Here is a 26,571-nt window from a genome sequence, read left to right as displayed (position 1 = left end):
TGAGATTTTCATAAGTATCATTTATTAAAACAAAATTATCTCTAAAGGCACACCAGAATTGTGGCAGTGCAAGATTTCCTGAACATTTGAGGTGTCTCCTGGTTTTTAATGAGTTTGTTTGTATTTTAATTACAGACTTTTGTACATTTGTCTCATGTACATACAGCTAGATTTTTACCTTGCTGTTTGTAAAACTAACACATAAAAAGTTGTGTCAACAGTAAAAAGTTAAAATGTCCATACAAACTGATTTTTCCCAGCATTCTTTGTCCAGAGTTGGATTTGGGACATCCATTTAATCCATTTAATGAATGTCTGGATAGATTGGAATGCAATATAAAATAAAACGTTTGGAAATTATTATTATTATTATTATTTTTACAATCTTCAGTGTAGCACATCCAATAATATTGTATGAGTTTCATAAGTTTACTATAAAATGTTCACTCTGAACACATGTACCTAGTATTTGGCTTTCAATATTTCTAAAAACTTGTTTCATAGAATGTTCCCATATACCCATAACTACTTAAAACAAAAAGTAAACACATTGCATAAATACAGATTAAGATTTGATTTGATTAATACACGTAAAAACACAAGTACAATCAGTTACTGTCTAATATCCAGAAAACTGAGCTTTTACACCACTGTGACACTGTAGCAGCAATTCTGAAACTTTGTTACCAGGAGCTCAACGGGCAACCCAGGCCCAAAATGGTATTCTTCTTTTTTTTTCTAAATCTATGGAATATCATATTAAGTTATATCATATTAAGTGATGACCAGCTCTCATTCTCAATTTACATTAAATACTCAGCAGTAAGTCCTTCAGTTGCATGAACTTGAGGATGAGTATGTTGCTACATAAAAAAAAGTTGCACGTTAATATCAGATTACTTTCTTGTACCGGGCCCTGATTCCTTTCTGCATGGCCAGTACATGGGAACCACTGCACCATGACAGGAAGTTCCATCACTGCAATGGTGCTTGATTATTTAAAAAAACATACAGTATTCAAAACCATCACAAAATATTTCAAACAGTAGGCAAGCAATGGCATATTTTGTGTGTTGTTGTGTCTGTTTTTGTGAATGTGAATGAGCGGTGTGGGTTTGAATGAATGTGTGTAAAAAACCTACAGAATTGAAAACAATCACATAATTTAAACAGTAGACATGCAGTGACATAATTAGCGGTGGATTATGTGACAAAATATATGAAATCTGTTTAACACTGTCAGACTGCATCCAACCCCATGTGGAGGATGTTTACATATGACCCCCATTTCAATCTTCTATTTGCTTCAGGTCAGGCTTGTTTCTATGAAAGTATGGCCATATGTGTGTATTATTGTGTTTGTATCTGTGAATGTGGATGAGTGTGTGGAATGGATTTGTGTCAATGTCTGTAAAAATTTATAGTATTTAAAACCATCACAAAATTATTTAAATAGTAGGCAACAGTGGCATATTTTGTCAAATTATGCAATAAAATGGATAAAAATCTGTACAACACGGTCAGACTGACAGTCTAATACTGGCTCAAACCCAAAACGAAGGGTGTCTCCACTTCAGTCCCGTTTCAGTCCTCCATTTGCTTCGGGTCAGGCGTTTTCATACACCCGTCCATCTGGCTGCTCACTCTCTGTCTCACTTTCAAATTCCTCATCCTCCAAAGCCCACTTCTGGATCTTTCCGCTGCCAAAGAGGGTGAAGATGAGGGCTCCGCATGCACTCACCCCTGCCGACAAATAGAAGACACTCCTCCACCCAGTCAAGGAGTGCTGTGAAAGGGAGGGGGTAAAAGAGAAGAAATCTGTTTATGCTACAAATTCTCGCACACCTAATTTCAACCTACAATGTCTTATGCAGATCATTGTATGGTCTTTTTATGTCACCTTGCATAAATTATGTCAGAAAACATGTTCCTGGACTTCCTGTCTGACTTGATGGATGATGACAGTGCAATACAGCATTGGTGGAATAAATGTAGGGTTAACAAAATAACACTAAACAATGAAAATGATATTTAAATAGAGAGGGAAAGGGAGACATATAGAGAGTGAGAGAAAGAGAGAACTGGCTTGACGGTAGGTGTACTTGATTAAGAGGAGTCATGGAAATAATTAGCAATTGGCAGTACCAACACAGACTAGGTAAGACTAGGTCTAGTGGGCTGCAAAATGAGCACTTACATCTCTTGTGAGGTAGCCCATGACGATGGGAGCTAGAACCCCTGGGATGGTCCCAAAAGTGTTAGTGATGCCCAACAGCACGCCTGCGTATCTGAGTGGGAGAGAGTGTGGGGCCGAAGGGGGTTGAGACAGGGCAGGTACAGAGAGCAAACACAGACGAAAGTACATTCTTGGGACATGGAGACCCAAGTGTGAGAGAGAGAAAGGCCAACTAAACAATTACAGCAGTACAGAAATAAATGTACAATACATACGTGCTTTGGCCATATAATATTTTTTTCATTCCAATAAAACCATGCTGAAGTTTTTTTAGAGAGAGACAGAGAAAGTGTGCTGACAAAGGGAAGTGCAGACAGAGATACAGACACACAGTCAGGCAAAACAACTTAAGATAAACGAGACTGACACGGCTGGACAGCTAAAACAGGCACCTGACGCACAGGCAGGCCCCTGTTACCCTGGTTACAGCACACGCATACCGGGGAGCGATGTCGATCTGGTTAATGAAGACTCCGGCTGCACTAGTGCCCCCTAGACTGGTGGAGAGCGTGAGGAAGGTCACAGCGAGCACACCACTGCACCCAACGAAGCCCACGGCAACCAGGAACACAGCGGGCAGGAGGAGACCTGAGCGATAGATACATGTGACTAAATTAGAATGTTATACTGATGGAACTGATGAAATTATCAATGGCAAAGTTTACACATTACACCGAGGCTTCATTTGGCAGAAAGGTACTGGTTTTTTAAATAAAATCAGACAGTAAGAGATAAGAGGTGGGTACTACTTGGCTAAGGTGGATGAGACGCCTTACCCGAATGGTAAAACTCAAGGTACAAAGGTAGATAAACAAGACCAGGACAAAACCTAGTATATGGCTGGACCGGCCGACCAATGGTGTGACTTCATAACTCGGCCGAACAATGGTGTAACTTCATCACTCACTCAGTCACTCAGTCACAGACATTCGCGTTTGTAGGGCTGGCCCTGCTGTTGCGGTCCAGCCAAAAAGCATTCAATAAAACAAAGGATTCCATTACATTATAGTATAAATATATTATATAAATCTTGGTTATTTAATTTTATCCGTCCCCCCCCTTATCCACACTCTGTAGTCCTCCAGTCCATCCACCTTGCCTGTGAGAGTGAAAATCTTGCGGACTGCAGTGACACTCAGCAGCTTCCTCTCCAGGAGGTGGTCTGCTAGGACGCCTGACGTCACAGCACACAGCCAAGCACCTAGATATGGCAAAGCAGACAGGAACCCATTCTAGAGAGAGAGAAAGAGATAGAAAGGGAGAGAATGGACAGAAAAGGAGAAGAAACGACAGCCAATATCCACCCCTTTAAACATGAGACGGGAGGGGATTTTCACATATACAGACGGGTGACAAATTAAAGGAAAAAACAAAAATTCATAATGGCATCATGCAGTACACATATATGGAAGCATCTACATTCATTATGTTTCTCCACTCATTTATTCAGGTTTTTCCTTTGTCACCCATTTGTACATTCAACAGTAAAATGGTTTGAGATACAATCTCTCATTACCCTCCTTATGTCCTCTCCCCCTTTCTCTAAAGAGCCCCTTTCTCTCTCTCCAGTAGGCATTTATCCCTCCCTCCCTTCTTCCTTCCCTTCTCTCTCGTCCTCTCGTCCTCACCTGCCGGAGGTCAAAGTGCAGCACTGTGTCCATGTAGGTGGGCAGTGAGGTCAGTAGTGTGTAGTATGCCCAGTTGGAACACATCTGCGAAAGAATGATTGCCCACAAGGGAACAGAGAGCATCATGGGCTTGAAGGGAACTGACCAACCATGGGTACCACCCTGTGGCAGAAAAAAGGAGAGAGAGGATGAGGAGTTAGTACAATAACTTGGTGTTCTGTTGACAGATAAATATTTTTTATTTTCTTTTAATAATTGACTGCCCAACACAGGGCTGTGTATATCTAATTCCCACCCCATTTTGGAAAGTCCAGTTATGTCCCAACAGCATTCACGGGTATACTCCACTGCACGGGACCCGTGGAAGAGACACTCAGCTTTCCTATGAAATACGTGGCTCATCCACCTGTTTTTACACGCAGCACTGCCAAACCTGCGCAATCGCCCAGCAGGATTGCCAGCTGAACGCAGACCAACTGAACTCACCCATACCCTGGGCAAAGGAATAGCCAATTGCTTGTCAGCCCCAGTAGATTTACCTAACTCTGTTAGTACAGGCACAACCCAGATTTGTGAGGCACATCTACGCACCACAGAATGAGTCAACCAAATGAGTCACCCAGAATCAGACGTGTTACCTGAGACCCAATGGAACTGATGATGTAATCTCTCTCATGATCGCTGATTCGTGGATGAGAGCGAGGATGATCTGACGCACAGATGAACCAGAACAGTCCCCACAGACAACCAGCACCCCCTGGTGGGTAAAGAAGTGTTGTAAGACCAGGATGGCTGGGTCTGTGGTGTGTTTATGAATATGTTGTTTAAAGGTCAGTCCTCACATGATCTGCGTGACATCACTGTGATTAGCGTGCTTTATTTATAGCTTAACCCTTTAGGGTGTGAGATCACAAATATGTGATGAGAAGGTTCTTAACTGAACTTTCAAAAGCTGATGTAACAATCACTTCTGGTAATTGAAAGCAATGGAGTTGTAAAACACGGACTTATAATTTTGAAAAAAATATTCCAAAAAACTGACTTAAAAAGCTAAAAATACAAAGAAATACAAAACTGTATTGCTCAACAGAAACATTTGGAACAGAGTTGTTGTGTGTGTGTGTCTGTGCGAGTGTGAGGATGTGTGCATTCGTATAAATGCATGTGTCTTTGTAGGACTGTAGGAGTGTGTGTGTGTGTGTGTGCGTGCACAAGTTTGTATGAAGGTGTATGTGTTATTGTGTTTGCGAATGTGAATCAATGTGTGGGTTTGAGTGAATGTGCGTATGAGCGCGTATGTTTGTGTGTACGTATGTATGTGTGTGTGTGTGTGTGGATGTCTGTGTGTGTGTATGTTTGCTGGTATGCATCTCACCACAGCAGTAGAAGACGGCTGGCCAGCCCAATGTGTGGCAGATGAAGCCCGTGAGGGGAAGAGCCATGAAGGCACCAAAATTTGCCCCCGCTCCTGAAAAAGTAATGAGGCGGGACCTCTCCAGGGGCGGAGCCCAGCAAGCCCACATTGCCATCATCGCTGGGAACGTCACACCCTGATAAACGCACATGAGGAACGTACATTTCGGAATAGGTGTGAAACACTACCGCGAACTCCACATTAAAAGCAGCCATACCTCGCCGAAGCCTTCCAGCATCCGCAGGGCGAAGAGCCAGTAGACGCCAAGCTCAGCAGCCAGAGGGGTGAGGAGGGTGAGGGCCGCCGTGCCCACAACCCCTACACCCATGAAGATCCGCCCCCCGAGACGCCCAGCCAGGTACCCCCCTGGTATCTGGGTCAGCAGGTACCCGAAAAAGAAAGCCCCTAGCAGGTAGCCCTGAGTGTCTGTGTCCCACGAGTACTGAGGGATCTGAGAGATGGAGAAAGAGAGGAAGGGAAAAAAAGAGGGAGAAGGATGGAGGGACTTCTGTTTATTTAAAAACAATTATTTAGAAAACACATACACATCTCATACTCATATGTGTGTGTGTGTGTGCTGCAGAACTGTTCCTCACCCCATCTTGTTGCGCTGAAGTGCTGCTGTTGTAGCCAGACGGAGGGGCTGGGCACACGTGCACAAGGGAGTGGTTGGTGGAGGGATGGACACTGGTGCTGTTGACCATTGCAACCATGGCGACGCTAAGGTTGACACGCAGTCCATAGACTACAGCGAAGCCGAAGAACATCAGGGTGGCCAGGTTGCAGCGAGCAGAGCAGCACTGTGGGGGCACTGCTGAACATTACAAAAACACAGCCAAGCCCCAGCCACACTGAGTATCCATTACCAATGAAATACATGCAAATAACTCCATTTAAAATGAATGCAGATGGTCTCACCACTGCTACCACTATAAAAATGACTGACATTGATAATGATATCTGTTGTTAGAATCACCTTTTCAGTGTTTCTTTTTTTTAATAAAGCCTTCCAATTATATAATATATTGATCAATATTATCAATATTCTTTGACGTGTAAGTCTGATGTGATTGTTTTTGTTACAGTAATCATTCTCAATCTAACTAGGCCAAGACACTCACTGAAAAATGAGAACCAAGAAGAATGAAATTAAGGTGCACTTGACGTCCGCTTGATACATAAGGGCAAGCGATCATACTGGGAACTACAGCCTCACATTAAAACTCAAAGAGAAGCAAGGCAATTGCACAAGGACACACCTGTTTCTGGCGCTTTCTCAAGCAGAGGCACGTCTTGGTCATCTTGGTCACTGGGAGCAGAGTTAATTGAGCGCCACTGGTTTCGTGCCATGATAACCCTGTCAGACAAGTGCACCACGCACATACACAGAAACACGCAGTTACAACAGATGAGTGATGCCCGTCAATTTACGAGGAAATGTGCGTTGAATGAGTCTTAGGGCCTCATATATGACCTTTAGCACGTGCAAAATCAATAACATGACCAATGATTGGCCATGTTATTGGTTTTGCATCAACCATTGGCTGTGTTATTACTTTTGTGTGTGCTAAAGTTTTTGATAAAGGACTAGTAAATCGGGCCCTTGGACTTTATTCCATATTGTCAAACTCTCAGACTAGACCTGAGACTGACTGACTACTCGGTATGAAAAACAAGGTTTGCTAGCAAGGTCATCTAAGCAAAACAGTGATAAATCAAGCACTCAGTGTGTATTATGTAAGAAATTATAATGCACGGCTGCGATGTTGAAAAGTTGACTAAATTTAATTTGGTATCCAAACAGTTACAACAAGATAGTCAGTGATTACTGCAAAGCATCACACCAGTCTTAGAGTACCCTATCCGAGTCCTTTGTTCTCAAAGGTAGGAAAGAGAAATGTGTACTCAACATCAGATATCTATGCCTTGATGTCTTGGCTTGTTAACTGAATTGACTAACCTCTGCTGCCTGCTGGTTAGTCGGGAGGTTCTACACAATCATCTGCCAGAGGTCTAGCCAGGTAGCGGCCAATTATGTCCCATGATCTAATTAAGTGATAGTGGGGCTTGCCTGTGTCTATGACAGAATATGATGAAGACCACAATCTAAAAAAAGTAGTAGTAATAATAAAAAACTATAACATAAAGTGTGTGTTTACGTATGTGTGCATGAGTGCGGGTCGGTGTTGGAGCTGTGGACATGAGGGGGTGTGTGTGTAAACGGAGGATGGGCATAAGATGGCTTTTGATTGTAACACATTTTGTCGGGGAAGTAAACCATGCCTGGAGGATAGCTAGCAGGGAGGCAGACAACAAGGCCGATGACATTCCTGGAGTTCCACAGTGCTCATATACTCACTGCATCGACCCTAAGAAGCCAGGTCTCCCGACTACTACACTCATATCCTACATGAAGAGAAATACAGTAGTCCATACACCAACCGAAGTGTCACTTCTAGAAAACCAAGACCTTGACAAACTAGTGTCAGACCATTAGCAGGGTCTCTCTCATCTCCAACGTAAAGAGAATGGCAAGTAGTGACGTTGCTTTAACAATGCATATTTACAGTTAAGCCCAAAATTATTCATACCCATGCCAAATTTTGAGTTTGAGTTTGGCTCTCACAAAAACTTGAAACCTAATCATCCCCTGATTTAATTGGCTAAAAAAATTTTTATCTCCCTTCAGTGGAGCTGCTCGGTGGCCAACAATAGAGGATTGTGGTTGTACTGGGCAGCTCCCTGGTGTGAATGTGTATGAGTGTGGAGCAGGGGGTTGCTGCAAAAGAGTATCCGTGCTCAGCGAACCTACCCTGGGTAAATAAAGGTTAAATAAAAAATGCTAATAAACCTATTGAGTGGAAAAGAAAGGGCTGAAGCAAACATTGGCCCATAGGAAGATTTGTGTGAAGCGGGGCCATTGTGGAAGTACGTCAATATTGACACGTAGGTCTAAGGTAAGGTGCGCCCTTAAACTGGACCATTATTAGTGGGAAAGGACTGCTGACTGTGTGTGGCTGATGACAGCCAGAAGACACAGACAGAAGCGCTTCTGCTGACAAAGCTAAAACCAAAACAAAGACCACGGTCAGCATGGTGAGGCTTTTTGCTCTGGCAGTGGACAGCAGGCTTAAAATACTTTACATTATATTAATTTGGCAGATGCTTTTATCCGAAGCGACGTACAAGAAGTGCACAGCGAAGGTCATTGGAACAACACAACTTTGAAGACAGTACGGAGCATGCAAGACTGCATCCATACACACACACACACTCACTCACAAGGGAGGTATCAGAAAATCATATTTACATATCTGCAGGACATTAAGATTACAAATAACCATTGTGTCTGCATGTCAGCCTGCCAATGATCACCGTTCTTCTGAGTGGACCATCATGGATGGTCCAGCAAACTATGGACACACACATTGTTTAATATTTCTCGATATTTGCCCTGTCTGCCTGGTGTATATGTGCATCATGTGATAATCATTTACTCCCTTTAGTAAATCGCACTTGACTGGAAACACAGAATGCAGTAATTTCTCACTCATTGGAGTTATTACATTAACCGACAAGACGAAAACGGTGGGCACCTTCACAACTTCGAGACCAAAAATAAAAATTAAAGTGGCACAAATTAATTCTAATATACAAAAGCCTGTTTCCAGGGACACTTTCTGCATTGTGTTACAAAAAAGAGACCGTCATACATAAAATAACATTCTACATGTGCCAGAGTGAGGAATGGCTGTGTGACTATTGTGTTTTTTTAAATTTTGTTTATTAAAATATTTATTAACCAAAGTAAGTGATATGAATATCGCTGAAAATGTACGTGTCCCGACACTGCGTAGTGAAACAGTATTTATAAAAAGTAGTGTTGGAAGAATGGTGAGAATCATTAAAAACTAGCTTAGTTAACTAACATAGTTATATGGCAATCTATCGATCTGGAAACAAATCGCACAACTATTCTTAAGTACAAGACAAACAAAATAAACTTCCTTACGTTCATAACACAGCAAGCAAGTTACGCAATTCTATTTGGTAATTTAGCTAGACGGTTGGCTACCGGTTTGTATTTCATTGTACTGTAAACCGAATTATAATGAAGTGGTTCACCGGACAAACAGAGAGAACAGATTCGTGTCTACATAACCATCTTGCATACGACTCTACCTGATACTGCTAGTCGACTGGTCCAGTCGATCGATCAGGGTCAAACAGATGTATAACTGGCGTCAGATCGTCCTCATCGCTCTGCAAACCGACTCTAGAGATACAAGTCAGAAACATTGTTTCAAGCAACAGAGCAGTAAGGAAATCACGTGGCACTCGACGGTCACGTGACACGGAAGCATCTACCTTGAAACTCTACTGCTAAACCTTCTAGGCATGTCTTAGAAATGGTACGTTTGATATTAACACTGTAAATCAGAGCAAATAACGTGTTGCTTGCTTGGCATTTATTTTTGCAAAGCACTTGTGTAATTCGTGACGGCAAAGATTAATTTAATACCAATCATTGTTAACTACCTGTCGTGTCTAACTAACGAGAGCTAGCTATATATTCGGGCTAGCTAGCTCCACGACTTTTCCTGGGCTTGGCGTTCAGTTAGTTATTATTTTGCCCCGGCAAAAAATGCGCAGAAACTGGGTTAAGCTTCCAACGCATCTTAAGCGTTTAATTCGTCATCGATATGTTTGTGAACACATGGCGCCCGCTTCCTTCTTTTCTGCCTCCATTTCTTGTCACATGATTTACCAACTGATGTGAATTTGTGTGTGTCTGTCTTTCCACAAGCATTTTCAGAGAAAGTCTTCAAACATGACATCCTCGTCTCTCCTGCGCTTTTTCTTCGGAGCGGCCCCCCTGTTGCTCGTTATCTTCGGTTCGGCTTGGGGATCCAACACAACCACTCCGCTTGTTATGTGGCACGGAATGGGTGAGAATTAAGAACGGCCTAATTTATAATCCGTACCTTTCTGTTGCGACGAGTCGTCTTGAATGAATAGAAGAGATGTAAATAAAACTTAGGCTATACAAAAACGATAATGAAATTAGTTTGATATATACTGAAGAACGAAAAGCAAAGATGACGTGAAGTTGATTTTTTAAGAATGTTTAGAGTGATTACTGTAAGCTTTAACAAGGAAGTTAGTCTTCTTCCTCTTTAGTGGGAGAGAGGCTTTGACGTCACTCACTTATAAGTTTTGGGGAACATTCGCAGCACAACAGGACTCTGTTTTGTTTCTATTTCTGGTATGTGGGTGTAGGGGACAGCTGCTGTAACCCATTGAGCATGGGTGGCATAAAGAAAATGGTTGAAGAGGAGGTGCCTGGAATCTACGTTCTGTCGCTGAAGATAGGCGAAACCATTATTCAGGTGCCACAGAGCTTCTCGTTTTAGGTCTTGAATGAAGACCAAGATTGCTAAATGAGTGGAATAAAGTCTTATCAAGCTGGGCTGAGCTTTTTTCGTATCTGGTTGGACACTCCTGCCCTTCTCTTTTGACTGAAAATACCCACTGGCTTCCCTACAATAACGTCACTTTCACCCCTTACTCCTGCCACACTAATCCTCTTGCAATCTCTTGACTTGTCCCAAAACAGAGCTGCCCAATCCTGTCCCGGGACATCTACAGTTCTTTAGGTTTCTATTTCAACACTAATTTGGCACACCTGACTCTTCTAATTAGTATCTCAATGAGACCTCTACCTTTTGAAAATGGTGTGGTTTGTTAGGGTTGGTGTGAAAACCTACAGGACTGTAGATCTCCAGGAACAGGATTGGGTAGCCCTGCCCCTAAATAACTACCTTATTGAGACTATGCTTACCCCTCTCACTTTTCCCACACTCTCCTAGCCTCTTTCATCCACATCCAACACTAACCAAGATTTCTTCTGTTTCCCTGTCAGGACACTGAGAACAGCTTCTTCATGGACGTCAATGCTCAGGTGGCGTTTGTGTGTAACCAGCTGTCCCAGGACCCCAAACTGAAGGGGGGTTACAATGCCATGGGGTTCTCCCAGGGAGGCCAGTTCCTGTGAGTAGTGCTTGATTGTGGCCCATTTTAGGAGTCAAAAGCTGTTATGTGAGTGAAGAGATGATAAATTTGTATTAGACACTGTTAGGTCAGCCAGGAGTATTACAGATGTGAGGTTGATGCGATAAAAGGATAGTCTCAACCTTTGGTGTGGAAAAGATTTGTGCAGTTGATTCAGTGGGGACCTTTGGTGATTGGGCATTTGAATACATTACATTACAGGCATTTGGCAGACACTCTTATCCAGAGCGACGTACAACAAAGTGTATAACCATAACCAGGAACAAGTATAAAATGAAGATGTCTCTTGCTCTGTTTGTTCCCTTTTCTTCTCTTCCTCCCTCTATCCATCCAGGAGAGCAGTAGCTCAACGCTGTCCATCTCCCCCCATGAAAACTTTGATCTCAGTTGGGGGGCAGCACCAAGGTAATCACAGCAGAATGGGGGCAGTGGCATGTTGTCCCTCTCTGTGACACTGAGCAACCATCAGGTCTGCTCTGTGCTTTCAGGAGTATACGGTCTTCCCCGCTGCCCAGGAGAGAGCTCGCACATCTGTGACTGGATCCGGAAGGAGCTCAACTCTGGGGCCTACACTGACTTTGTGCAGAAACAGTACGTGCTTGCTTTGTGCACGCATGCATGCGCGCGTGTGTGTGTGTGCGCGCGTGTGTGTGTTTTGTAAATGTGAATGTCCTCTCAAATACTCTCTCTCTCTCAGTCTTGTGCAGGCGCAGTACTGGCATGACCCCCTCAATGACGACCTGTACAGAACACACAGCCTCTTCCTCGCTGACATCAACCAAGAACGGGTCTGTCCATCTGTCTTTTTCTATGTCCATTCTCTCTGTCCTTCTGTCCCTTCTTTATGTCATTTGTCTGTCTTTCTGTTCATGTGACCCAGAATCTCTCTCTCACTGCTCATTATCCTGCTTCCAGGGAGTGAATGAGACTTATAAGAAGAACCTACAGTCTTTGGAGAACTTTGTGATGGTGAAGTTCCTGCAGGACCAAATAGTTGACCCAGTAGACTCAGAGGTAGAGAGGAACTGGCCTACCTTATGTTCATATATGAATGATGGACAAATCAGTAGGATTATTGTATAATTATGCCCCTTTCCTTTCTGTCTTTTTATCTCTTTCTCGCTGTCATTCTCAGTGGTTTGGTTTTCTGAAGTCAGGTCAAGCAAAAGAAACTGAGACTCTTCAGGAAAGCACTTTGTATAAAGAGGTAAACAACTATATTTCATTAACGCACGTACGTATGCACATACAACTCTCTATTGTGACCAAACCACAAAAGTCAAAGTTCATTGGAGGACACAAGTAACACAGCACTGTTATAGTAGGGTAGCCATTGTATGACTGGTATATTGGATATGGGTTGAATTTCTTTCTCATGTCCCTAAGACCAGTTTCTCTTTCAGAGATGCCATTTTAGTAGCATTCTTAAGGACTGTATAATTTGCTGTTTAGAGGACTTTTTCCAAAAGACCACCTATTTATCGAAGTGCCATCTGTACCTTGGTAGTCATAGGCCCACATGGAGGCACATTTACTTGCAGGGAGTCACTGGTGGAGGGTAGGGATGTAGGTTTTTGTTTTATAGTAATTATTGCTAAGCCTCTGATCTGCATGCAGAAGAGTTTTTTTGCAAGCATGGGGTAAGATTGCTCACACTACTTAGCTAATAGCTACATGGTAAATGCCGCTGGGAAAACTAGCCTATTCTGTGCTTGCGTAAAGTTGTTTCCCTCCCTTGTAGTCATGGTTTGTTGCATTAGCGATCATATAAAAGCAAGTGTTCTTCATAGTAATTCCTGGTTGTACAATGGCCTTCATGTCTGCTGCCGGTTTGGCTACTTAATGGCAATGTGACGGTGCTCATAGAAGTTTTTTAACGGTGTCTGCTTTTCGGTCACATACTCACAAGACCTACATGTATTCAGTCCCACGCTAACTGGAGCTGTGAGTTTATCAGTCCAGCACCAATAGGACCTGCATTTGCTTTCTGCAGGACCGCCTAGGCCTTGCAGAGATGGACAAGGCAGGGAAGCTGGTGTTCCTGGCTTCAGATGGAGATCACCTGCAGTTCACCAGGGAGTGGTTCAATGCCAAGCTGGTGCCGTACCTTCGCTGAATGTACACAGGGTTGTATTTGGTAGTGGGACAAACTTTGGCACAAACTCAGTGTAATATTCGGCATGTTATGCTTGGACATGCCAGCAGTCCTTAACATACTGGTAACATACTTAAACATGCTTATAGCTCACACATGTTTGCACTGCACTCCTGTTTCTTTAACTGCTGTAATCAATTTAACGCAACTAAATTGGTCTGCTTGTGAAGATGGATGCTCATCTACCTTACTGTGTTGCTCTAAAAAAAAAAAAACTAAAAATTGAAAATTTCTTGGTTTAACTGTCTCTACAGAAATGAAAATGAGTAAATATATGAAAGATTTCAAATGATTTTAGATTTTAGTGTTTTATAAAAAAATGAATAGGTAAACTTTGGAAATAAAAGTTGAATGGTCCATTATCAGTTTCTGGGAGTGTGTTTATTATACGAAGCATAAAAACTACAATGTCTTTCATTATCCTCTATACACCAATCTTGTTCAGCTCAGCCCTAAACCAGAAAGTTTATTCCTGAAATATATCACTGAAACATTAATTTTACTGTCATTAAAACTTGGAAGCTGTTTAGATTTAAATACAAGTCACCAAACCTGCATCTTTACCATTGGATACCTTTTGCTGCACATACCTTCTGTTACACTCGGAGATGGGCCTGGGGGGAGGGGGGGCACTGGAACGTCCTTCACATGCAGCTGCACAATGTTCTGTCCTGGAGGTTCTTTGCTCAGCTCCACTTAAATGGACCAGTGATTCAATAAAAAAATCTCACAGCTTATAAAGAAGCGGTCAACTTCCTGCGTTTTACATCTACATTTTTGCTTACCGATTTACAGAAGCTTGCCTTTATGTTTACTCCTAGGAAATATTTTATCTGAAAATACACTTGAGATTTTGAGTAAAATTTGTATTTATGCGAAATGTGACTATGCTTTATGCTTTTCAATTACCAATATAATTTGGCTGCTACAACACACACTCACTGCTATTAGAGAGCTTCGCAAGCTTTTAAAATACACCCCATGTCTGATCACCCCACCATTCAGTGTATATCTTGCTTTTCATTTCTCCATTAAAAGTCTGAAAAATGCACTCATTTGATAATCCATTCCTTTTTTACATTCAGAATACAGATACTGATGGACACAAGGTCTATGAATTATTCTGTTTATTTTTTTTTTTGAAGATGTCTTCCTCCAGTACTCATGAACAGGATTTAAATTCAGAATGAGAGAACAGATTAAATGAAAAAAAAGGGGGGGGGGAATCATTGGAACTTGACACAAAGGACATGCCGGAGTGGAGGAAAACGGCCAGGACAAGAAGGTTCACCACAGGGCACCAGAGACAGACAGGCAGACAGGAAGGTATGTTGGGGTCACACAAAGCAAGCCCTATAAAGGGTAAAGCAGGACAAGTAGGAGGTACACACTTTTCAACCACAATGCCTTAAATGGCATGTTGCATTCTGCACAACTCCTCGCTTCCAGTTTTCACCCAGAACTGGGACACCTGTCCTCACCACCTTCTCACTTTCAACCACCCGTTTCTGCTTCAACGTGAGCTTGAAAAGTGGAATGTTGAGTCCTGAAAGCAGGCATTAATGGGAACGTACAACGAGATGGAAAGTGTCGTACGAGATGAAGAAGACTTTTGGTGTTTATTTTTTATTATTATTTTTTTTACATTTGTTTTTCTTCAGTGTTAATGATAAAAAAAGACAACAGTGTTCCTGCACATAACTCGTTATTTTCTCTAGATTTTTAATGAGGACGAGGACACAAATTCTGTCATTAATTCTATGACTATTATTATCATCATCATCTTGAATGATAGTATCAATGACTGCAGAAAGTTGTAAATGTGCTTTACAGCTGAATTGCATATATGGTACAAAAACCACCTTGGCCCTCCCGTACGCCTGCCCCCCCTGACTAGAACAAGGAAACAAGAATCAGACATAAATGACCCTCCCACATGAGGTTGCAGAAATCAGCACAACATAACCCGATTGCTTGAGGAGTCAAAATGGAACAGAAAAGCAGACAAATCCTTACTTTTTTTGATTTGGCCATTTCTGAATCACTAACCATCTTCCTAAATTGGCTGGAATGTTCAAAATAAAGCAGAAGCTTGGTATTGGCAAAATGAAAATAAAACCATTCAATGAACTCACTTCCCCAGTGGCCACTGACAAAGCCCTGTGTACCGAACGGAATGAAGTCGCTCCCCTGCAATTGGCTGCTGGAATGTTCAAAATAAAGCAGAAGCTTGGTATTGGCAAAATGAAAATAAAACCATTCAATGAACTCACTTCCCCAGTGGCCCTGATAAAGCCCTGTGTACCGAACGGAATGAAGTCGCTCCCCTGCAATTGGCTGTAGGATTGCTCCACATAAAGCAAGCAGTCCTCTCATTGGCAAAAGGAAGGTAGGGGCTGCAGCTGCAACTGGATGATAGGAAATGTGTGAGAGGTTGGCATCTCAGTCTACTTTGTGATTGGTCGGTTAGTCAGGTCGGCATTTGCAAAAGGGGGCGGCCTCTCGTGGGCTGCTTTATCCTGCAATCTCGGTTGCTGTGGTGACCAGCTTCTTGCCATCCCACACGGTTTTGAACTGCTCAGGTACAGGAATCTCAGTCTAGGGGGGGAAAAAGGGGAGAGGGTGCATCATTTAATTTGTTAAAACTGACTTATGACAGACGCTCTCATCCTCCTGGTTTCAACTTCCTTTAAAACAATCCCCATGCCACCTTTAATTCCACCATACATCTCCAGATCAACAGCTGTTCTTTATGGAAGCCTGTTTACACCACAAAAAAAAGTTATCAAAATTCTGACTTTCAATTCTGTATTCAAACTTTATTTTGTGGAATTGACTTTTTCGCAATTTTATTTTATTTCTTGCAATTCTGACATGGATGGAAGTAAACAAATGCTCTTCCAGTTTGACATAGCACAAATGGTCACATCAACAGGAATATGCTCCTTCTTACAAGAAAATACTAGCTAATACCAAGGCAAAATCCATCTAACACTTCAGGGCTGAAGAGAAATCCGAGAAATAAAGTCAGAATTACGATAAATAAAGTCAGAACTACGAGAAATAAACTTGGCTTCCATAGTTCTCTATATGGGGCCTCTCTTACCACTATACTGTATAAATTAATCGATCGTATTGTTTTTCCCAATGCACAGCTGTGGATTGGATTTTGCTGACGATAGATTACAACCAAAAACATTTCCCGCTGTAACAGTAAAAAGTATTTGTAAAGCTTTGTCATACCCATCACCCCATAACCTCCATTGATATTCACACCGAGACTGTTCCTTTTGCTTTGTCATCCCCATCCCGGAACTTACATATTCTCCCCCTGCGCCTGGCACCAGCACGTTCATCTCCGAGCTCTTGGCACTGATGATCTCGCACGCAAGCGAATCAGTGCTCAGGTAGACATGGCAACCGTCTGTCTTGTTGATGGAGATGGTGGGCACCTTGCCCATAACCTTGAACGGAAAAAGAAAGGCATCAACGCACACGCACTGCACGCGAGAGGAACAGCAGCAGGCCGAACCCCACCCAGGTACACCTGTCAAACTTTCCTAAATTCATTATCAGAATCATTACAGAATAACACAACTGCACGAGTGCCTTTCTGTTTTAAGGCAGATGCTCACAAGTTCCCTGCAGCACAATGTTATCACCGGCATCATGCAAATGGCCGTTTGAAAATGGTGCCCTGCACCCCGGGTGGAACCGCGGAGCACTTTTAGACAGGAACGCACCTGGATCTTGACGTCCCTGCAGTTGATGACCTCCACGATCCCGACGACATCGTCGAACACCAGGCCAAACTTCTTACAGTTGTCTGAGAGAGAGGGCAGACGGGAGACGTGAACGAGACGGCCGCCGCTTTGGGCGCGACGCGCGTACAGACGCAAAGGGGTGCGGGGCGCTGCGTACCGATGGTGATGGAGTTCAGCTTGCCCTTGACCTGCAAGGTGCTGTTGTTGCACTTGTAGGCGTAGACGACCTGCTTGAGCTCCGTGTCGTCAATCACCAGCCCCTGAGCGCCTTCCTGGTTCTCCTGCAGAGACAGGAAGAAGGGTGGTGGGGTGGGGGGGGGGGGGAGCGGAGGTTAAAAAGCGATCACCTGATACGAGAACCCATCCAGCACAAGCTCTTGTGCCTGGTAGAGCAGCGGTCATGGCCACGGACTCACAGACCCACAGGATTCTCACAGCTCGGTATCCTTAACCCAGAGGCAGTCACCCAGCCCTTCTGAGCTCAGAGATGTTCATAAGGTGTCTGCTCACTCACCACTCTCCACTTTTTGCCATCCAGTTCCAGCATGGGGGGCAAAGTGCGGGCGGGGGGGGCGGCGGCCGGAGCAGGACGGGGTGAAGTGAAAGGTTTTGGCCCGGAGCGCACGACTCCTCCCTGGGTCTTCAGCGCCGGGTTCTTATGAGTCTTCTCGTCATCAGACACGTGTTTCAGCCCTGGGTCAGTGGGCCAGAGAAAATGGAGTTACATACAAGTGCTTCTCCAAATAGACCTCCTGAATGTTGTGATGCTTTATGTTTTAATGTGGGATGAAAGGGGTTACAAATATCTCAGAGTTCAACTAGAAAAGACAAGTCATTCAGTTGGAACCTTTGAAATGCAGGGTAAACGGAACCATCCTGAAATAAAATGCGAGTATGTTCCTCGGTGAACACAGCTTTTTTCAGGCTCCATAGTTTTACTCTAACAATTGAGAGCATTCTGGCTGCGGAGCATTTTTGTGCTTCACTCCGTTTAAATCACCAGCTCTGCCAGGGAAGCACACTGCAGCATGCCGTTTTCATAGCCCAGTTTGTGCAGTTTCAGCAAGCAGCACTTGCCACTCACCCTTGGTGATGTTGGCACCCTTGTTGATGGAAGCAAATAGTAAGTTGCGGGAGTCGGCGCTCGAGTCGCCGCCAGTAGATGATTGGCTGAAATCCATGGGAGGGGGTGGGGGCCCCGGCGGTGGAGGAGGAGCCCCACCAGCAGGGCGTACAGCTGCAGAGGAGGCGGAGGCAACCGGACCCTAAAAGGGAGCAAATGGCATTCCTGGACTGTGCAAGCTTCAGACACAGGCGGACGCACTGTGCTTGGGCCATGCAGGCAGCCCGCGCAGGAAGGTACTCACAGTCTTGCTCCAGACGAGGCCTGTGGTGTGGTGCTTCTTAATGTAGGCCTGCAGCTCGGTCCAGATGGCCAGGTAGGCCTTCACCCAGTCCACATGCTTCTTATCCCTAACAGAGACGGGAATGGAGACTGCTGCTGACATCTTTACAGACTTCATGGAGAATGTCTGTGCACCGTTAATGGGCTGAGGCTTGTTAAGTGCTGTACATTTAGTTAGCAATGCATTCTTCCAGAGTCGACTGATTTCATCCTCAGCTGTGATCAAATTTAAGCCTGCAGACTTAGGACCAAGAAACCAAACAGATTTAATTCATTGATCTCTCAGAACCACCTTTAAAGTCACCGTTTGTCTAATTTACACAAAGAGGCAACCACATACATAGAGGAGCAATATAAAAATGGGTTAAACTACACTGCAAACGTGTGTGTGTGTATGTATGTATATATGTGTGTAGATGGCCGCAAACGTACTAGACAGAGGGAGAGGGAGGGAGAGCGCATGTGTGCGAGAGAGAAAGACACACAAACGGCTTGGGTTGGTGGCACTCACTTCTCCTTGTAATCCTTAAGAACACGATTGGTGTAGAACATGGCAGCGTCCTGCATTTCCTTCACATAGGGGCCTGGCTTCGGTGCCTGCCAGAGACAGAGACCCCATCATACAACACATCCTCCACAAAGAGAGGAGCAGAGAGAGAAACAGAGAGGAGGGGGAAGGAGAGAAACAGAGAGAGGAGAGGGAGAGATAGATATAGAAAGAGAGACTATGAGTCACACAGAAGGAGACAGGAGGACAGGTAGCCAGGCAGAAATAGGCATGACAGCCACAACAGAAAACAAACACCAACGCGGTCTCCATGCCGACAACTATACAGCCCCTCTTTCTTACCATGGCAACCCAGCCAAGGGCAGGGACGCTTTCGCTGATAGCAGACAGGTGGTTGAAGAGCGGAGAGCTACGGTTCTGCTCACGGAAGGACTGGACCTGCTGGATAATGTCGGACACAGGAGCCAGCAGGGACGACAGCGCGGCCTAGTGGTGGAAGGACAGAGTGTTGGCAAAACGCTCACCCAACCCAGTGCAGTGCCTAGTGTCTTCCAAATCATTTCATATTTTTAAAAACAAGACAATCTGTTATATAGAGGCTTAACAGAAATTCTTGAAAGGCAAGCATGTTGTCTTTTAATTTGGTGTGTGTGAATCTGTGATTTTACGTACATCAGTAGGCTTCTGGGAGTTGCAGGCAGTGACCAGGAACTGCCTCTGACAGGTGAAAGCTTTCTTCATCATATCCGCCTGACAAAGAGAGAGAAACAAGGACCACAGAGAAGACATTTTATTTTATTCAGCACTTCTTCATCTGTCCTGACCAGGGGTGTCCAATCTAACCCAAAAAGGACCTATGTGGGTGCAGGATTTTTGTTCTAGCCCAGCACTAAGACACCTGATTCCACTGTCTAGATGAAAGACCAGCATAGTTAATCAGTAGAATCAGGTGTCTTGGTGCTGGGCTAAAACAAAAGGCCGCACCCACACCGGCCCTTTTCGGGTAAGACTGGACACGCCCCTGCATCAGAGCATCCTGCCTTGAGTGACATGCAGACATAAGAATCCAGGGGACCACACAGCCCGCAGACAGCCAGCGTGAGACACACTTACATGCTTCTGAACATCGCCCCCAATCTGCCCGCTGATCACCAAGTACTGCGCTACAGGTCCAGATATGAAGTCATCATAGGCCTCCACATACGCAGACACCACTGTGGAGGGGGGGGGGGTGTTCACTATTATATCCAGTACATAAGGGACGCTTATGGTGATGAATAAATATAATTCACATTACATTGCACTTAGTAAATGCTGTTGTCGGAATGACTTGCCATGTAAGAGAAACATAAGTGTGTTCACCTGATTAATATGAGCAATGGTGTCACACCGAGCTAACAACATTCCTAGATCAGCGAGTGAAGACGCACTGATGCAATTTAACTCTGCTAAATGCATTATATCCATAACAAGCCCTAATGATAGAAACGTAAAACCATGAAAATATAACCATCGAAGACTTAAGTGGTTGATAATGCAACAGTTTATCATTCTTGCCTCACCATTACATCACCTTTCCATAATCAATTAATAACGGCAGCACCGTTTTGGATGACGACGTTCCCCACTTAAACATGGCTGCTCTCGAGGTGTGTGAATTTACTGCACGAGCCCTTTAGAGCGGACTCAGCCAGGTGAGTGATTGGCGGTACCTTCGGGGCCTCCCCCAGCAGAGCTGCCGCCGCCCCCCGCGACGGCCTCCAGGCGTCCCACGGCCACCTCCAGGCGCTGCACCAAACCCGCCAGCTCAGCCATACCTGGGGACGGGGATGGAGATGAGGAGGGGCAGAGGTCAGTGGAGTGGGAGGGGTGTCCACATCACTATTCTCTCATTGGTGGAAAGTGGAAGTGAACTGGAATTATTGCTGAGAATATCGCTTCAAAAACCGACTTGGGTGGACAAAATCCTCAATGAATAATACACTGTGATGCGCGCGTGCTAAACCGTGGGGTCCGAGCAAATTACCACTAGAACAGCGGCCACAGATGGCATGAAAGCTAGAGGCTCACAAACCTGGCATAGACAGACAAGTACAGTCCCCAGCACCAGAAACAGCATCTGAGCCGCTAGCTAAATTAAGTTCTGCAATGTTAGAGATTGCCTACAGGGGCCGACAGAATGTGGATGTCAGCGCGAGTTAAACATTCCCTCACAGCGGTGGAAAAATGCACAGGAAAGAAGGGTAAGCTGGGGGGTGGGTGGGTTTGGACAAGTCATGGAACATCTTTCAGGTGTGCACAGACAGTGCATAACCATGAATGAAGTTTAACGGCAACTACAGGCTTGTGCATACTGGATGTTCCCTTGCCTGTTATCATCATCTTCATCAGCAACTTCTTTAAAAAAATCCCTAATATTTATTCCTCTGAAATTCCCAATGGCAGCTGCAAGCCTGTCCCATTGCAGAAGACCCCTGCTGTATTTCAGGATGGAGTGCACTACTGCAGTCAGCAACCAGGGGTCACTGCTGCCCACAGACAGAGGGGGGATTCACAAATCATGGTTTCCCTCGCCTCAGAGCAGAAGCCGCTTTAGTCCTACAAGCACCCGTGATCTCCCTGTCCCAGCTGTGCGTGAAGATAAGCCCTCCAGCACCATGACTCTGCAGCCGAGCTGGTGGTCACCACAATGAAGAAACAACAGAGACACACTCCGATATATACACACCCTAAATTTGGTCTACAAACGTCACTGAGCAATGTAAACTGGGAGGCAAACAGAGGGAAAACATTTCAATTAGACGTGAGCCATACGGAGACGGCAGCAGGAAGTGGTTAGCAGCACTTGTCACGCAGATTATTCCACCACTAGGGGGCTCACTGCTGCACATACACAACTTCTGTTCTCCACTGCCACAGCCCTGCTCCTGGAGAGCTGCCCATCACCCAGTTTGTTTTCTGCATTTCCCTCTTCCTCCATCTCCAGGGAAATGTGGGAGGGGTGGGGGTGGGGCAACGCATGGAACAAAATAATGTTTATGGAAACTGAGGTATTTAGGGAAAGAAAAACTGACAAGTGGCACACATCCTCCAGTTGCTGGTTATAATTTGGGATGACAAACGAAACCTAGTGGAGATGGGCAAACATTCGGGGTTTAAAAACCTAAGGGCTCTGCCTCCAGTGCCATGTTTACCCATCTCCTCAACATCCTCTCACAGCCTTCACTCCAGCGCATCTACCCTGTCAGACTACACTGTACATCACGCCTTCATCTTTGAAGTGTGAGGGAAGTGGTGTTGAGGTGTACAGTATCTCTTCTTCAACCTTGTACAGTTGGCATGTCTCATTTGCACCCCACACTATGTGCAAGACACATTTATCACGCATTTATTTTGTATGCTTGCATTTAATTGTATTTAGTTGTATTTAATTCCCACATTTCAATATTAGAGGGTTAAATGTGGTTTAATGATGTTGATTAAACATAATTCTTTCATTCCTGTGCCTCCTTAAGTATTTCTGCTGTTAGCCTATTACTGACTAGGCGATATCTCACATACATACAGAACAATAAAGAAAGAACAAAGCCAGCTCTGGCAGGAGAGAATGGATGAGGCTAGCATGTGTCATCACTGTTAATACCCATAGCTGGCTCTGGTGGAACCAATTAACTTTCCTACTAACTATAATGTTTACTGTGGGGGCAGATGGGGGTAGGGGCTGGGGAGCAAATGCAGCTCTTCATATGGATTTATCAATATCAAATGCTAATGAACAGCAGGGTGTTACTTCTGAACCAACACAGCCTGTCAGAGCTTCAGCATCAAGTACTGTTCTGTTTTCTGGAGGTTTCTTTTTGTTTAAGGCCAACGGCATTAATACAATATGAAAAAGTATAGTGCTAATAGTATTTTTGATCCTAAAACAACCATTTAATTTCATACAAACTTCTTTTTGCTGAGAATGATGCATGTTTATTCTGCAAAGTTTATTCTGTATGCAAAAAAAAAAAAACATGCTCGTTCAACAACACAGTTTGCTTCATACATGCCTATTACTAGAGAGCTTTAAATTGCCTACATAATTAATTGAATTAGCAGTCAATCAAATTACAAATAGGGATATTTTACTGAAATAATACATCTTCAGTACCTTTCACAAAGGTAACACAACACCGTCTCATCCTGGATTCAATCCTATCAGTGAATTCCTGCTGGTCATTCACAGACATTAAGAGCAAGAGCAACACAGAACCCTGGTTGTTTATACCGCCTGGATATACAGTATATAGTGCTTGATGATGAGACTAATGCACTCATATAATACACAGATCACTGGACCTGTTACGCCCTGTCTTCAAATGGAAGCTCGAGGAAAAGCATTGCAGCTATCCAATGCAAACACTGCACTATCTAAAAAAAGGTCTCTGTGCTGATTTAGCAAAGTGAGGAGCCACTGTTCCGCAGCAGTTAGAAAGAGGTCCTTTCACAATGGCAAGTGCAGCCACGCGTACACACACACACGTACACACACACACACGCAGCCGCAGGGCCCATGTTGCGTAACACACATAGAAACCGAACACCTGGAAAGCAAAGAGACTGACTCACAGGTGCTCACATGTGCACTCAGCCCCAGTCAGCCACGCCCAGCTACACCTGACTGTGACTAAAAGTCTCCTTTCTTAAAGGAATAGCTGGAACAATTAAGGTCTTGCAGCCATACCTGCATACAGTCATTTTTGGATATAATGTTTACCCACACAGAACTCGAGCTTGGATTTTCAAGTTTTCTCCTCTAGTATTTTTTTTTCTCTTTCTCAACAATTATTCAAACCGTAAAATGAGAAACTGTTGAAATATTCCACAGTTAAATATTTCACCAAACCAATCAAATCTTCTGTCACCCTGCTTCTTACCCAAAGATTCCCTGCAAACCTGTTATGTTACTAGGCATGTTCCAGCAACTACACATGTGGGCGGTACACTGGTCCATTAAAGTCCTGTAGTTATGTAGGTACTCTTTTAAACCTGATCCATTTTGGCTCTTGAGGCCCATTTTTGCCTATCCTTGACCTAAATGCACGTGCTCCGATTCTCTGATTCCCCAGGACTGCGAAGACTGGGGGACAATTTACCTTGGTTTGTAACAGATAAAACCAACCAGATAATTCAAACAAATCGCGCCAGATTAAATATAGAACAACAGATTACGCAATTCTACACCCCAAATAGCGCAAAGGCATTATGAAAGGTCTGACGTCTCCCACACCTGGAGGTGTCCCTTTTCTACAGCTCTGCAGCCAAGAAAGCTTGGAGGGGGTCCAACTGTCTCCGCGTTTGTGCAGCTCGTGAGTCCGTTTCACTCACTGCTTTACTAACACTAAACGCCAAAGCTAGGAAAATGCTAGAAGACTCTCAATGTTAGGAACGGAAGGCAATATCAAACACAAATTCCCTGACAATACCAAATTCAGTTTAAAAATGATCCGTGCTCAAACTGACACACCCCAAAAATGTTGGCAGACATTTCTGTACGAGTCAATTCACCTCACTTGAATGTTTAGTTACCGGTAATATAACCGAAAGTTTCGCATATGATTACGAATCCTATTCTGTAACACACTGTCCATTCAGCTTGTTAGGCATTCATGTTGACTGGGCGAGAAGTGGGTTACGCGGCATGTCCAAGCCCTTCGTGCCATCGTTGAATGCGCAGACCCGATGCAATCGGGCGCAGTCTGCATTACGTCCAGACTTAATGCAGGTCATGTCTGCTGTAGTGGTGAGAGAAATAGGCCAAGCGACACTGGCTATACTGCGTCAAGACAGCACAGCGTTGTGTTGCCAGTTAGGCTCCGATTTCGCTTAACTGGCCAGATAATCTTTCCAGGTGGGCCTTAATGGGATTGGAAGTCGTCAACGTAGCTAGCGGTGCTCACGGCATGCATCACAATCTGAGAGTCTGGTAAATTACTAAACATAACATCAATAGAAACAAATAACATTGAAACAAGTTCGAATAAAGATGGTAAAAACCACGGATTTCGCACCCCCTCTTGTCGCTATCTTTCAGGTATTTCCTGTATTTTCACGAATACCCCCTCCCTCTCCGAACTGCGCCCTACTCTGCAAAATTAAAGACAGAACTTTCCGTACTGATTTCTGCGCCGCGTCAGTGACTACAATGCATTCGGCGTAGCCTACATAATGTATATATTTTAATTAAAGTGTATAGCTATTCAATCATAGATCTGGACAATAAAATATTTAGAAAGCTGCGAAATATGACATCTTAAGGTACCGAAACGGTGCATTACTAAGTGACACATTATGTGCTACTTGGGCTTCACTATTGAAACACTACGCGCACAGCACGACTCAAATAAGATATATACCTTACCTTCTCACTCAAACTAGGGCTGATTTCGGTTTTAATTTGTTTGCTTTCCGTGGGCGCTTGCTAGCTCAATCGGCTTGTTCCGTCTCGGTCTTCCTGTATCAGTAGGGAAGTACCCAGCTGTCACCGCGCGCCGTTTCCGCCCTCCTCGCCCAGCCATTCCTTTTCCTTATAAGGAGAAGAGAGCGTGAACATAAGTAAAGAAAGACAGAAACCTTCCGCTTATTTCCCCACCCTGAACGGTTTCTTCAGCTCTTCAAATTTTATGTCCGCATATGCCGTCGTTCCATCATTACATTTCTCTGTACAGTATTTATTAGTTATTAATCTGTGCACTTGCTTCTGAATCCAGATCCCCTGTACGACATTAGTGGTGATAACTAGCCTTGTTAGTGACAATGAAAACGTCATCAACAATGTAAACCATGTTTTAACTGGAGTGGAGATGCATCTGAGAGGTTTACTGTGTGCAGTGAAAATTGTAGAATAATCATAGTGGGGAATTTATTAACAATTTCACAACCCAGTAGCTGAGGATCAGTACAAATATCACTGTTGTACATCATGGAGCTGTGAGATTTTCCCCTTTGCTGTTCATCTGTAGGCCGATTGGAGACGTGGCAAGTTTCAACAGGCTTAAAATGAAAAGAGTGCGAGAGTGTGTTTCCCATAAGTCTTAATGGGGGTTGGGGGGTGCCTTGACCACAGCTCTGAACTACTGGATAGTTCTGCCATGCTGTTTAGAGGAGATTAATACTGACAATCTTGCTAGCACATGGATGACAATCTGGATCTTATTTATTATTTTATTAAATTTTTTGGAAGAATTATTTTACCCTCTGGTATCCATTTTTCTTGTCTGAACATGTCCTTCCCTCCAGAGCCGAAGTTTATCAGGAGACAGAGAAGAAACATGTGCACGTACACGTGCGTGCGCACACACACACACACACACATACACTAAATTAAGGTGCATGTGTCTAGGCTTT

General features: G+C 44.0%; 3 protein-coding genes across 4 annotated transcripts; 1 reads left to right on the top strand and 2 right to left on the bottom strand.

Annotated features, from left to right (window-relative positions):
* On the bottom strand, nucleotides 1-9,595 carry si:ch1073-513e17.1 (sialin). 2 transcript variants are annotated; one of them, XM_064347249.1, is made up of 11 exons: nucleotides 9,461-9,595; nucleotides 6,538-6,635; nucleotides 5,875-6,089; nucleotides 5,496-5,729; nucleotides 5,240-5,414; nucleotides 4,503-4,621; nucleotides 3,865-4,026; nucleotides 3,336-3,468; nucleotides 2,677-2,824; nucleotides 2,198-2,288; nucleotides 1-1,786 (listed from the first exon to the last, which is right to left on the bottom strand). In XM_064347249.1, the coding sequence occupies exons 2-11, from the start codon at nucleotides 6,626-6,628 to the stop codon at nucleotides 1,607-1,609; spliced, it is 1,548 nt and encodes a 515-aa protein (XP_064203319.1). In that variant the 5' UTR covers nucleotides 6,629-6,635; nucleotides 9,461-9,595; the 3' UTR covers nucleotides 1-1,606. The 2 variants fall into 2 exon arrangements, with proteins under 2 accessions (XP_064203319.1, XP_064203318.1); XM_064347248.1 differs by having other exon boundaries at nucleotides 5,875-6,092; nucleotides 9,461-9,554.
* On the top strand, nucleotides 9,551-13,867 carry ppt1 (palmitoyl-protein thioesterase 1 (ceroid-lipofuscinosis, neuronal 1, infantile)). The gene is made up of 10 exons (XM_064347255.1): nucleotides 9,551-9,690; nucleotides 10,086-10,227; nucleotides 10,559-10,668; nucleotides 11,202-11,329; nucleotides 11,685-11,755; nucleotides 11,839-11,941; nucleotides 12,048-12,138; nucleotides 12,266-12,364; nucleotides 12,486-12,557; nucleotides 13,344-13,867. The coding sequence occupies exons 1-10, from the start codon at nucleotides 9,688-9,690 to the stop codon at nucleotides 13,464-13,466; spliced, it is 942 nt and encodes a 313-aa protein (XP_064203325.1). The 5' UTR covers nucleotides 9,551-9,687; the 3' UTR covers nucleotides 13,467-13,867.
* Nucleotides 13,868-15,098: 1,231 nt separating this feature from the next.
* cap1 (CAP, adenylate cyclase-associated protein 1 (yeast)) lies at nucleotides 15,099-25,743 on the bottom strand. The gene is made up of 13 exons (XM_064347250.1): nucleotides 25,586-25,743; nucleotides 20,895-20,999; nucleotides 20,296-20,396; nucleotides 19,855-19,932; nucleotides 19,525-19,668; nucleotides 19,186-19,271; nucleotides 18,637-18,742; nucleotides 18,354-18,534; nucleotides 17,784-17,962; nucleotides 17,427-17,550; nucleotides 17,249-17,331; nucleotides 16,826-16,969; nucleotides 15,099-16,103 (listed from the first exon to the last, which is right to left on the bottom strand). The coding sequence occupies exons 2-13, from the start codon at nucleotides 20,995-20,997 to the stop codon at nucleotides 16,020-16,022; spliced, it is 1,413 nt and encodes a 470-aa protein (XP_064203320.1). The 5' UTR covers nucleotides 20,998-20,999; nucleotides 25,586-25,743; the 3' UTR covers nucleotides 15,099-16,019.
* Nucleotides 25,744-26,571: the final 828 nt, after the last annotated feature.

This window comes from Anguilla rostrata, chromosome 8 (genome assembly GCF_018555375.3).
Source record: "Anguilla rostrata isolate EN2019 chromosome 8, ASM1855537v3, whole genome shotgun sequence".
NCBI classification, from domain to species: Eukaryota; Metazoa; Chordata; class Actinopteri; order Anguilliformes; family Anguillidae; genus Anguilla; species Anguilla rostrata.
This window is presented reverse-complemented; position numbering and strand designations above follow the sequence as displayed.